This window comes from Gymnogyps californianus, chromosome 15, assembly GCF_018139145.2.
Source record: "Gymnogyps californianus isolate 813 chromosome 15, ASM1813914v2, whole genome shotgun sequence".
Taxonomy (NCBI): Eukaryota; Metazoa; Chordata; class Aves; order Accipitriformes; family Cathartidae; genus Gymnogyps; species Gymnogyps californianus.
In genome coordinates, this window is record NC_059485.1 from 9,575,356 (window position 1) to 9,589,871 (window position 14,516).

At 35.5% G+C, this 14,516-nt stretch overlaps 1 protein-coding gene across 1 annotated transcript in view; it reads right to left on the minus strand.

Annotated features, from left to right (window-relative positions):
* The window catches only part of IQCK (IQ motif containing K), a 42,503-nt gene that overhangs the window by 22,645 nt on the left and 5,342 nt on the right, over positions 1 to 14,516 (minus strand). The window contains exons 4-6 of the mRNA XM_050906295.1: positions 14,405 to 14,502; positions 8,289 to 8,341; positions 8,087 to 8,164 (exon numbers count right to left, since the gene is read on the minus strand). Coding sequence (XP_050762252.1) covers positions 8,087 to 8,164; positions 8,289 to 8,341; positions 14,405 to 14,502 — 229 coding nt within the window. The remainder of the gene's footprint in view (positions 1 to 8,086; positions 8,165 to 8,288; positions 8,342 to 14,404; positions 14,503 to 14,516) is intronic.

A 14,516-nucleotide genomic window follows, 5' to 3' on the forward strand; every position in this document is an offset into this window, starting at 1 on the left:
TCTTATAATCAGACTTAAATATATGAAGTTGGACTGTGCTGGTTTGGCTGACAGGCTTTCATCCTCTGTTCTATTTTTGATCTTTTTGAAAACCAAAACTTACGAGTGGGAAAATCACAGAAAGACCTACATATTTTACAGCAGTTATATCAAAGACATTGAACTTTCTCTAAGAAAGAGTACATGTCCAAAGAACAAACTGAGATGTCTCCTAGCCTGCAAGGCTGACTCTAGCATTCATTGGCTTTCATTTTCAAATTATAAAAATGTCTAGTTTATAAGCCAACACTAAATTTGAGAAACCAATATAAAAATCAAGCAAGAACAGGACTTAATTTTCAGTATGACAGTCATTGGCAAATATCAATCATTTCAACAGGGCAGCTTTAAAGAAGAGAAGTCATGCCAGGTCCAGTTTTGTCTGAGAGAATATACGCAATTGGCTTCGGGTCAAATAAAAATAGAATCTGAGCAGAGGCAATCACCCCTCAGCAGTGAACTAGGAAAAGAGGGAATATGTCATTTGTGGCAGAAGACAGCTGTATGCCTCCAAGAAGATTAAAACTGACAGTAAAATGTACACTAACTATATTCTGCTTATTTAGTCTTTGATTATGCACAATCTTAAAAGCCCACACATTACACATTGATATTTATTTTGATATATAGATATATTGTTTAACATAAGTTGCACCTGTAAAAGAGCATCAGTAAAATGATTTTTCTTAAGTACTGTATTTTACCAAATCTGAATAAAGCAGACACCGACCAGAGGAAAGTTAAATTCCAGAAACACATTTCTTGCTTTCTGAGCAAACTTGTACAGATCCTGACTATGTGAGATACTTATTAATTATATTACATTATGCAGGTGGAATTTGGCACCCAGAAGACATAAAGCAGACTTGCATTAAATAAATGTATGAGGTATTGAAAAAGGTTTTTACTGAAGACGTGTATCTGATTTCCTCATGGACAGAAGCTGGGTTCCTCAATGAACTCTCAAGAAGCAGGGAAAAAAGGCGCTCCATTATCTCGACACCAAAACAGACAAGCTAACCTATGGGGGTTCATAGTCACGCTGATAGACACTGTATACAGTCAGTATTTTTACACAGTAATGTCCAGAAAACCCAATTGTCATTAAGTTCCCAATTTGTCCTACAAATAGAAGGTCTAATTCCTTCCTTGAAAAGGAAATATAAGAAAAAATTCAGTCAAGCAAAATTTTCACTATGTATAATTCAGGATTTTGTAATTGCTTTTTTAGTCAAATCTGTTCCCTAACAGTAACAGACAACCACCAAATTTAACCACTAGCCTTACAGCTAACTGCCTGCAGGCCCACTGTGCTAGCTACAGAGAGCATCAGTGCCTGGGGCGGATGGTGCGCAGGTGACAGTGGAATATCCGGGTGCAGTCAATGAATGGTCAGGGCTTCTCTCTGGTTTTAGAAAGCTCCTCTCTAGAAGTATTGAAGCAAGCCTAAGAACAAGAATCAGGCCTTCTGGAGGCCTGTGAGTTTCAATGCGACAGCCACTGCCGTATTAAACTGCTACAACCACTTCACCTGGAATTTGACTGTGATGGTTATTGTTCTTGAATATTTATATCATGTATGAACACAGCCAATGACAGAGTCACTGCAAAATTGATAATCTAAAAGAAGACAAAAGAACAGACTAAAGAATAGAGATAAATATAAGACACGCAAGCAAATGACCATGGTGATCTGCATAACTCTTAAAAAAAGGATTCTGAGAAAGTCTTTAGTTTAGAAAGTACTTCAAAAATTCAGATGCTGGTCTGAACAACCAAAAAAATTGTTCTGGAAATTTTTCAAAGCAGTTTTCTTTTATATTATTTTCAGTATTTCTTATTCATACTCAGAGAATCTAGAAATATTACAGCAGCACCTGCCTTCATTAAGTCCTTCTCCTTGCATGCCTATCCAGAGTTGCAAAAGTGTGCAACAATGAAAAAGTATTGTTTTGATTCAAAACAAATGTCTCAAAAGTCTCTGCTTATAGATCCTATTAAGATCATTTACCCAAAAAGCAGAAACAAGATTGTTCATACACAATCAGACACTGAAGTACTGATTTATCTGACCTGGTATTTAAAACCAATTAGATATATTAATCACATATCACACTATCACTGTATGAGCCTCACAGGTTTACAGGGAAATATTCCCACAGACACTTGACAAAAATACTCTGGAACATTTTCACAGGTCAAACTGAGTGTGAACTGAGACCTTTCTTTGTAACATTGTTAGTATTAATACAACTATTCAACAGTCCGAAAGAAATTACTAACTACTGGTTTTCTTTTGCAGTAATCTAAATGCACTAGAATAAGAGAAAAGTATTTGGAGAAAAAAATCCTTACAACATATAAGAAAACATTTTTGTGCATTATATGGAGGGTACATTTTTGAAGGATTGTGAGTGCAGGAATAACCAAATTTAATCTTCTGAAGAAAGGAAGTGCAAACGAGCAGACATTTTGAAGTGTGACTCCTGCTGTCTGAACTCTTCTTCTCTATCACCTTCTCCAAATAAAAGCTCCTTGATACTGTCAATAGCTAAATGAAGAATTAAAAAAAAAAAAAAAAATTTGACCCCTTTTGCCCCCTTCCATTCTCTGCATCTTCCACTGCTTCGCTAGTCTTTTGAATACACTTTTGTATTTTGAATACTTTTGTATTTTTAATATTGTCGAATATAAAGGCTATATTGTTTGTGAACAAACAAAACATTTCACTTTTAAATTTCCTGTTTCATTTCTGTCTCAGCCACAATTCTAACAAAAAACCCCAACCCCCCCAAAAAGATATAAAATATTACAGTATAATAAAACTATAAAAATACACTCAGAAGTATTATCAAAGTGTCATAGTGATAATATGCATACAACTGTTAACACATACAAACTACTTATATACTTATTCACTTATTTATAATGAAGAAGAGACATGTTAAAAGGAAAATATAGTGTGGAACTAACATGAGAAAGTTGGTAAGTGGGGAGGCAGGGTCATATAACGGACAGGAGAATGAGGCAGAACAGGAGAATGGTAACAAGAATGCGAGAGGAATTAGAGGAAGCACAGCCAGAAGTCTTAGTAGTGAGAACATGCCAAAACAATAAAAGACCAAGTATCTTTTGTTTTAAGTTCTGTCTGAAAACTATCGTGGCTTTCTTCCCCCTTAATATGCTCTCTACTTGGGGAGGACCTATCCATTTTAATGATAAAACTCAGTCCTCCTCCTGTGCTTGCATACTTGCAAGCATATTTTGCAAGTCACAATGTGTTGCCTCAGTTTTCTCTTTTGTAGGACCAACATTTATGTATTCTGTGTTTGTGGTCCTGAACTGAAGGAAACCAAACACGAACCTATTCCACAGTCCACTCATGTCAACACGGAAATTTCCATCTATGTTTGTGTACTTCAGATCAGACCTCGTATCCTGTAAACATGAAAAACTAACAGCAGCAAAAATAGTCTCCAGTTAGTGCTCTAACAGCAACATTAGGAAGATGTCACAAACCACTAATACGTTTTCAATTTTCTCATTGCCATTTTGACAATCTTTACATAAATTAAGGCAAGCTTAAACACTGCATCAGGATTTGTAGCCATAAAACCTCAACCTCATAAAACACCATTACACAATATAAATATTTTATACATAAACTTTGTGCAGTTTTCCAACACACAGTTGTAGTTTTTTAAGTCAAAAATTTCTCCTTTGTTAACTTGAATTCTGCCACATTACTGGAATGGCAAGTCTTTACTTGGATCCACATAGAATAACATCCATACAGATACATTTGTTGAACTTTTCTGTTATTACGATTAAATGTGCTGCTCATCATACCCCCCCGCAAAACCCCTTAAAGCTCAAATTATTAAAGAAAATGAAAGAAAAAACATAATGCAAATCAAATATACTCTAAACATGGCTGGTTTAGAGACAAACCAGTGAAATACAGCAGTGTGCGGAAAGCAAAGCCTGTAGAAACTGGGCACATGATGGAAAGAAAGAAATCAGTCACCCATGCAAAATTACCCCTATTGGCCATCTGAGAACTGACAATGAAGTCAACTGTAAAGGCAGCTGAGACCAGCAGACTTCACCTAATTAGAATATTGGGGGGGGAGGGAGAAAATAATAATCAATGTATATATATATGCATATACAGATATTTGGCAAAAAGCCACTATCTCAGATTTACTAATCATTTATAGACATATATATATATACACATCTCTCTCTTAGCTGTCCACTTCATTAAAGCCATGATAAATTTATTTTCTCTGTATCTGCACATTTGTTTTGGTACACACAAACAGATTAAACCAGGAAATATGTCCTTCTGAACTGAGTATCAAGTAAATACCTCTATATAAAAATGAGAAAATGCAGATAAATAAATTCTTGTGAATGAATGTCTATTTATAAAATACACCTTCAGTTCCTGTAACCCCTGTAAAATATGCATACAAAGACTGATCTTCAACAGCCAGGAAAATATTTATGCTTATTCCTAACCTAGACCTATATACCGTTCTCTTTCATTGAATGTAAGGGTTGAAGGTGAACTTGAACAATACTGTCATATTATTAAATTCATGTGACAGTAGACTATTATGATATCAGTATTTTTCAGAGCAGTGGAACTTTTTTTTATTGTTTTCTTCATATTTCTTTCATTAATATGCTAAAGAAGGTTGGGTAATGATACTCCCATGATACTCAGAATAAAGACTCAGCCTATCTATGCCAGAAAAGCAAAATTTAAGGGGGATCAGGGCATAAACACAGATCACACTCTTTCCCTGTCTCTAATTCAGTAAATACAGCTTGGTTACTTGCAATTGAGCTTCACTGCTATTCAACCAGAAACACCACTGGAAAATGCTGACAAAAGGCAACTGTGTTGCTCGTTAGCATATTTATCGGAGTACAAAACATTCAAGGCTCTAATTCTATTTACTTTACTTGGCTAATCAGCAGTCTTGAATGTAGGAATAGGGACATCAGTAAGTATCTCAGCAAGTTTCCAAAAACTTTTGTTAGTTTCTTGTTAAAACTCCAGTTTCCTGTCCTCTGAAAGGTACAGCTGTCCTTTAAGACAACAGAAATGTTTTGTGTTCTCCTGGACATGAAATGCAGATTACCAGTCAGTGTTGAGGCTGCTCCTTCTACTGCTTTTGAAATCTGCTTTGGGAATCAAGGATTCCCCAAGGGATATATTATTTTGTCAGTGCTACTGGTATTACACAGAACCCTGGAAGACAAGCTAACTATACTGAGGCTTTTATTTACTGATGTCATAGCAATTACTATAAATACTAAAGCTGGAAACAAATTCATATTTTACAAGCTCCTTCACCTACAGCTTTTGAAGGTACAATGTTTGCATTTAAAATTCTGGAAACCAATGCAGGATTTTGGTGTCCTTATAGAGGAAAAGTAGGCTGCAAGATCTCATTTAGAAACACATCATACAGAGAGTGAGGCTCATAAGACTGTGGCTTTGACTATTCTTAAAAAAAATTGAGCTTCAAAGAAAAAACTGGAGGCACTGGAGGAGAGCCAAAAAAGTCATACTCAAGTATGGAATATATTAGAAAAAGCTGGATCTCTGATAGAACAAAAATTTATCCCTCTGGGACTTCTTGTGGGTTTTTTAAAGCATGAAGACCACTTTGCACTGATAAACCCTATTTTAACACACTATAGAAATGTATCCCTATTTAACAGACCTTTCAGAATGCTTTCCAAATTTAGACAAGTAACTGAAAAAGCAACACAAGAGTTTACCCCTTAAATTTGCAGCAACACTTTTTACTTCTTTTTCTTTATTATACCATCTAAACAGTTGGGATAAGAATGTTTCCCATCAAAATTTGACCAGCACTTTTTAGCATATTGTCTCTTATATATTCATAAATCCTGTTAAAAAATGAAAACTCCTTTACAAGTAAAAATGGAAATGACAATAAAAAGCATAGAATCAATTACATTTTAAATGTGATATCTGGAAGCATATAGTAATAAACTATCTATGACATATCCAGAAGGATATAATAATAAATTATCTCATTTTTACTCTTATTTAATATTGCAATCTTTCACTTTGCTGTAATAATGCTTACTTCATAAGCAATATTTGTTAAGAAATCTGTAATTTTAAGATAAGTTCACAAAAAGTAGTTTCTTAATAATAATTTTAATAGTTATTATTTTTAAAGGCCTACTTGTTTAGAGGATTTAAGATCAAGTGTGTATCAATTTAAGCAGGACTTTGACACTTCAGTGTCCTTGTGGAGCTGTCACTACGTTATTTAGGAGCACAAGTACTAACAGAAGCTATGAGTCATTCAGGCTGCGATTCCACAGTGTATTTCTCTTGTTGGCAAAGCTGACTTAAGCAGTTCCTGCCACCACCTCTGTATCTTACCAGCTCATTTGTTCTCTTCACCTTGCCCTGAGCCCTTCATTTTAATCCTTCGTTTGTGCCAATACAAAGGTTTGTCAGGCTCCGAGGTGAACCAGATTGGAGAAATTATCTATATTTTAAATAGCTATACAAACCCTCCTCTCACATTTTGGCAGAGAGATTTCTAACTTGGAGGAGGTTCTGATCAGAATAACCAAGCATCGTACCAAACAGACAGGGTGATATTAGGTTGCCTAAAAGCAGGCTGGGGTGAAGAACAGGAGAGAGCAGGGAACCATTTAGGTCAGCTTTACTTCCAAGATAAACATTTGTAAAACTGTGATCTTAGATATTTACCTTAGGTACAAATATCCAGCCTCGTAATTCAGTGGTATCAAAACTGCCTTACTAACCGATGGCTCTTCAGTATGCTTAAGAATGAGGATGACAACCTCACTGCAGTTCATAATCAGTTTCCAAAGTACAAAATTCACTGCCTTAAACAGGAATCTTGTTGGCCAGACCTAGCGATCTACAGAAGGAAACTGTCAGAAGTGTCCCACCAGTGGCAGGTTTGAACAACAGCGGCTGGGCAGTATGATGCAGTAGCAGGTATCTGAAGGTATTGGAGTTGAGATGAAATGAGTCACTCTATGAACATGTCCATTTCTTACTGCAGAAACTTCCTACACAACTTTGACCACATGACTACCTTTAAGACAGTCAAAGTTAACTGTTCAGGCGACAATCATCAGCTTGTCTCCAAAGACCTGTGAATGTCAAGGAGCTTTCCTCTTGCTGGATCAGTGACTCAAGGGTTCTAAGTTTCACATGACAAGAATTCAAGAAAGCTCAATTTCCTCTTACATAGTGTAGTGAAGTAAACATATCTACAAAGACATTAATCTCTAAGTTTTCGCTGAGCATGCACCTAGCCTCCAATTAAGTTTTCAAATTGAAAATTTTCTTTAAAATCTGACCTCTGTAATTTTCTTATTCTCTCACTGTGGACTCTCACTTTACTTTTCTTCTTTTCTCATACAACAGCTACATTGTAAAACAAACTGCAGTCTCAAGGGCAGTAACATTTCTTTCAAAACTACTGTGTAGCTTGGTTCTACAGGAATAATGAGGAATATATGATTCAGGCTGCCAAAACAAGTGTTCATTTCTCAGATGCAAAGTCATAAATGTCTGCAGAAATGCATCCTGACGCCAAGAATTATTACAGGTATTTTTAAAACAGCTGCTTACAGTTAGAGGAAGAATTTCTAGATTGTATATCCTCAAAGATATCCATAGTAGGAAACAGCATTGAAAACACTGCTTTGCTCCTTAGTACAAAAATTACTAATAATATTACCAGACTATTTGAATGCCCTGCACTCTACAATTAAAATGTTTAAGAATTCTAAACTAATTTCTCTGTGAACAATTCAATTAGTTACAAAATACCTTGTAACTAATACACTACCAAGTTAGAAAGCATCACATAGTTCTTTGTTGCACACAGTAAAGGGCATTTAGAGGGCACAACTGTAATGCATCGAAGCTCTATTACTTTTTTGGAATAGCAGGGGAAAAAGAATAAAAGGAGAAAAGGTTACTCTGAGTACTGCAATAACTTACTGGTCCTTTAGCCAGTTGTTAACAAAAGGAATGGAAAAGAATTCTGTGAATGATTCATCTTTCCTCTTTGGGTTCTTGCTGATGATAAAAAAAAAAAAAAAAAGAAAACAACTCATTAATTTAAATTTCAGCTATTCTATTTGCAAATTAATGTCTTTGAATCATTAAGCATAATTAATAGTAAAAGCCATGATCAACTTACTTGTATAACCACTCAGTTAGGAAATCACAGGCAATAAATTTGGTCCTTTTTCTCTAAAGATAGAAGATAGTTTCAAATTATTTATTATCTTTGGATTGGTCACATATTTTTACTACTGGAGAGGAACAGAAGCTAAATTGACTGCTTTTACTAAATAAAACATACAGTACATTACTCTGCCTACTTTAATATTGCTACTGCCAACAGTCAGTGGCTCAGCCAAAATTTCAGAAATTTGTGGAATGCTTTCAAGTCAAGTCAAAAAATGAGTGAGAAAATTTTACATATACTATCTTGATATTTGCTACAGTATAGCTATAACAAATATCTCTGAATGGTGTTCTTTCTAAGTGGCAATCTCATTGCAAAGAAATTAACAGAACTCATATGTGAAAATACGTTGTAAATTACTTGCCATTTTGTTCAAAGTTCTATTATCATTCTTAAAATACTTCCCATGCACAGAAGGAACATTAGTGGAATATTGTTTCCTCCTGCATGGAACCAGCTTGCAGGCATTGTGCATACTTAGAAACACACCCACAGCAGAGTATTGTATGGCTGCTCAGACAAAATTGTTTGTTGGGTAGTCCAGGAAGAAAGGCAGAAACAAGGCATATGTATATCCACAACCACAGATACCATAGACATTACAGAGAATCAGGTAAAAAGTTGAAAACCTGGAGCTTCAGAGCAAAACAGTCGTGCCCTTTGCTCCCAGTTCTAGGACTTCTTCACCACCAAACAGAATTTTGCAAAACGCTTCGCAGCAGGTTATCCATAGTGATTCATGCAGCCAGTACCTGTTTAGCTGGACAGCATTACATGCTGTAAAATACGTTTCGAGTTCAAAATTCAAAGGATGAATTTTGATCAATACAGAATTGATTAGGGCCTTCCTTTTCTTAGAGATTTCCTCCCTGCTTTCCATCTTTACAGACTGAATGAACAAATGAGTACAGGTGCTTATTCTGCTTATCACAAACCAGACTAACTATGATGTGGAGAATATAATGTAGACTCCTGGTCGGAATAACAGAAGAGCTTGACTAGTATCTTCTGAATCCCTCTTACATGATATGTGTTACGGATGTACACAGCCAGAGAGTGAACACTAAAAGACTTCAAGCCCCTGCAGAACAGAGACACTGAGTGCTTTATCAAAATAGCAGCCATTTAGCTAGGAGAAAGCCTAGCTCCCATCCGAAAGGTAATACTTATCCTGTCAAATGGGAGATTCAACTGCAATTATTACTTTTTAGGAAAACAATTCACACTGGTCAAACACATTTGTGAAACTGCTAAATGTCAGGAAAGAGGTTGGAGTCTGGATTAAAATGTAAGAAATTAAGGTACTACTACCACTTGCTAAGAAAAACACAATAGATATGTAATTGGAAATTTAATGCATGACGGATGACTTTATTCTATGTATTATCCTCACCATCCATGTTTCCCCCTGTGCTATAAGAATATGATGCAAAAAGGACTGGGGGATGTGAACAGAGAGGCAGAAAAAAAGTGCTCTACATGGCATAATTCTTTCAAAGTCTGGGGTATTAGCACATGGCGTAATTTGGGGGTCAGTGTATTACTTCAGCCACAGGTGAAGTGGAAGAGGAACATTATGTGAGGTGCTGACTGCACAGTGAAGAATACAGGGTAGCCATGTAGCCAGAGGATGACAAATGTGAAGTTTAGAGCTAGAGTGCATGGCATTCCTAGATGATACCCAGGAAAGCTTTTACTTTTCTGAGTGAATCTTACCCTTGGCAGACATGTAGTCTGACTCCCAGAGAAAAGAAAGAGAACTTCTTAAAAAAAAAAAAGCAGAAGGACAGAAAAAGAGAACATTGCAAAACAATTATCAGTCCTGAATCCCATGTGCCTTTATGATCTGTTTCATGACAACAAGAGCTTTGGGGTTCATGTGGCACTCCATTAGAGTGCTTGGCTGTGAAGAAACACATCTCCTTAAGGACTTTTCACACTTGTCATGCTAATACCAGACACGGTTCTGAGAAGCCAAACACCTAAGCTTTAAGAGACAAACACCTTCACTGGAGAGCTTTCTACAGGTCATTTTAGATGTTAAATGGACAAATTTTGACTTGAACGGAATCTGTAAACAAATAGCAGAGTCTGATTGTCTTTGTACAGCTATTCTCAATTACAGTATGAAACTGGGTCCCATTACTTAGTGAATTGTTTCAGAGAATAAATTCTATACTTTGACAACAAAATTCAATTTAATCTAGCAGTTGTAATTTAATTTAAGTAAATTGCTTTTCCTTTGCGACAGGAAAGAACGATCAGAACAGTGTTGTCAAAACAGTTGTCATCAAAGGAATCAAACTCATCTTGCGCTATCCTTGTTAGATCCAGTGAACTTATCAGGGAGGAATTTGGTCAAGTTGAATATTATTGTATTTTGGGTTTTTTTGGCCAGGAAACAGTTCACTTTGCTAATGAATTAAATCATTAGTTGTATAGCAGTCAACATTTATAGAAGGGGAAGAATGACATAAATTGACCTGCCTTTGACACATTCCTCCTATGCTACATGAATCAGGATAAACACAGGAAATATCTGCCCAATGTGCATTGTTAACCTGCAGATGTGTTTATAAACTATTTATACTCAGAATTCATTTTCCATTTTTCAGTTTAAATACGATGTGCTTGGTAATAATCATGCAAAAATACTGGTGATCAGGAGATGGCAAAGTCATTAGGAAACTTTTTTCCATTCACTTTCCCTGATCTAGCATACTTTTAAATATAATATATTCCATTACAGAGTCTGATACAGCATCCTCTTTCTGTGATAGCTAACCAGAAAGAAAAATCAGAGTTATGCTAATAAAAACATTTAAACATTGTTCAGTTTTAATGCGGAAAAATGAATGCATTAGTTAGTTCTCATGAGAGAAAAGATTTAAGAAAATAGTCTTTCCCCTGGAGACATTTGACAGCAGATAGAATAAAGCACAGGAGAACTTATGGTAGGGAAAAAAAATCAGCAAGAGAATACACTGGGCAACCTAATAGGTTTCTTTCATCTCTAATTTAAAAACGAAGCTTCTACAGACTGTTCTCATATTTATGTCAGTTTGAAGTCTGCAAATATATCTAGCAGCTGGTGGTTTTTCTAGGTTTTTGCTTTTCAGATTTTTCATACACACTACATAATGCAAGAGAGCCTATTTTAAATGAAATGTTTAAGTTGTTATGTTTCTATATCACCTTCCAAATAAGATCTTGCCGATTTGTTTCCTACACAAATGACTACTTTCAGCATAACTGTCTCCCTTTCCTGACTTTCCCATCTGATTCTACAATTCTTCCTTTCCAGACATGGATGCATCTTTTCTGATCTCTTCCTTGAATTCCTCTGTTGGTCCCATGATCTGATCTCCCTTACCCTAATTTCAACAGCTAAACAACTCTCCTATTTAATTTTTCACTCTCTTCTCTTTCGTCTTCATTCCCCTTCAAAACATGAAAATCTTTAGTCCCTCTCATCAAAAACCCACTCTTCATTCTCCCTCGCAATTCCCTCTCTCTTCTCCCAGGCTCATTCAATGTTGACTGCAGTCAGTTCGATTGTTCCTCCCTTTCTTCTAGTGCTTCTTCCATTTATCTTCCACTGGTTTATCCTATTGGAGCTGCGCTTTACAGGCTTTAATGACTCATGTCTAGCCAAAATTCAAACCCAGTATTCTGTTCTCATCCTTCATGATTTCAGTTACCTTAATCACAATTAATCATCTTCCTCTCCTGTTCTCTTACGAATTCCATGAATCTTTCTACTCTTTGTTCTCCTATTTTTTGAAGCTATCTTCTGGTGTGTTTATCACAGGATCCTTTCTCCCTGTCCCTAACTTTCTCTGGGTTTCTAAAGACTCTGGTTTTGATCCTAAAAATCAGTTCCAGTTATTGCACTAACCATTTTAATGCAAATTATAGCACGTTATTTTCTCCAAATCCATATGGAACAACACATTTCTTATGAAACAAAAGTATAATTAGAAATTACGTATTTAAGTCAGATAAGGAAACAGAATGTCCAAGTACGAGCACCTGGACAATAATGGAAAAGAACACATTCAGTTATATGGCAAGCATAGAGAGCTATTGTTTTACTAGTTATTGTTCAAAAGGAGGAAGAAATGATGTCACAGCGGAAAATGATCATCTGACATAAGCTTGCTTTCCTAAACTTCCTTCCCAATAGCAGGACATCTCTCTATATAACAACAAAAATCACTTAGTATCTTTTCGATAAGATGTGCTTATTTTTATGAAGTTTCTATACATTAGAAAATAATTGGTTTTATTAGTTTACTATAAAGCAACACACAGACTGATACAAAATCCATTTTCAGAACAGATACTTTCTAATTTATATACCACTGAAGCTCTGCAAAATTTCTCACATTAAAAATAGATGAAGTAACCTTAGATTTGTCCTGAGTTTGAAACTGAAATATTTCTAAGAATTCTCATATTTTTGTATTAAGTGCTGTTTTATTGCCTTCAGAAATATGTAACATCTATCAAGGACTGTATTTTAAGCCAGCTGTAAGGCATGCCTTTTTCCTGTTAAAGGATATGCGCTTCCTTTAAAAAAAAAAAAACAACAAATCAATACAAATTTCATTAAAAGTGTGATGAATAATATATATGTTCAATCTGTTCTTGGCTAGGTAATGTAAATGTGATGGCAGGAATGATGTACAGAGATGTCATGCCATAACGACATGTAAATGAACCATTTTCCTCTTCAACCTGTATTAATCACAGATTAGAAATACATATACACATCTATAAATCAATCAGTTTATAGACACACACAAATCTTGTGAAGACTGAGCAAAAACTGAAATAACTTACTGTTATTAAACGTACAGATTTGGATTTGAAATGCAAGTTTGGGGTGTCCATTCAAGCATGGTGAGCTTTGTGTATTTTTGGCTGTGCCAGGCATGTATAGGTCAGTGGCAAACAGCACACATGAAATTTTTACAAATTGTTCCACAATGTCTGTTATCATATATACACATACCTATAACAGGAATTCAATGTCAGCAGTTGGAGAGGAGGTAGATCAAGATCTAAGATGATTAATAACCCACTAGTAACACAAAGTCCCCCTCACTTCACTATCATTTTAATCTAGAAACCCAAGAGCAGAAACTGTATTCCTCAGATGTGTATCATGTACAAAAACGGAGATATTCTCATCGTCAGTTACATTAATTGCTCTTCATATTATGAAGCTGCAAGCAAGAGGAGGCTCAGCTGCAGGCATAAAAATACAGAGAAGTTTTACATTGGAAAGTGTGGATGACAGGCAGAAAGTAGGAAAAATAGAAAAAAAAATTACTTCCATGGTTGGAGAAAATAGCAGAAATTATGGAAAACTCCACAACTCCCAGTACCTAATCCATTGCTGGGGGTCTGTGAGTTAGGCTATGGTGATACAATGAGCTTTATTTTACACCAGTTCTAATGCTTTTTTAAGCATTCCCTATATACAATGAGGAATGTCTCTCTAGATATGTTTACGCACACATACACTGAAAACAAATTTATAAAAATATATGTAGCAAACAATGATTTTCAAAATGTACAATTTTTATAAGCTCATTAATGCTGAATACCCCGCTTTCCAATTAAACGGAATTTACACAGAATGTTAAAAAGCTAAAATACAAAATGTACCTCTATTAGGATGCCAGCCCAGCAAAAATAATTGTGTAATGAAGTAAAATTCAAATTTTTGCATCACTCTCAAATGAGTGATGCGTATTAATCTGAAAGGAAGCCTCTTTCTCTAAAATACAACACTATTTACGCTAGATACAACCGGATATTTAAGGAGGATTTGTTGTGAGTTAGAGATTGTCATAATGATTAAGTGTGTGTAGTATGCAATCTGTTCTGAATTACTGGAGAAAACATTCAAGACCAGATCCAAAACAACTCATGATATGTTATTTCATATTATTGTGGTTGGTTTTCTTGCAAAAGATCAAATAAAGAAATACAGCCTGTGAAATAAAAGGCTCTAACTTCCTGCCAACGATTTGAACTGAAAACTAAAAACTAACCTCAAAACACTTTTCCTTCTTTGCTCGATGCAGAAGTTCAGCCATTCCAGGTAAGAGTACTGGAAATATGTAATACTCTAAGTATTCTTGAGGAGAACCTGAGCAAAACAGT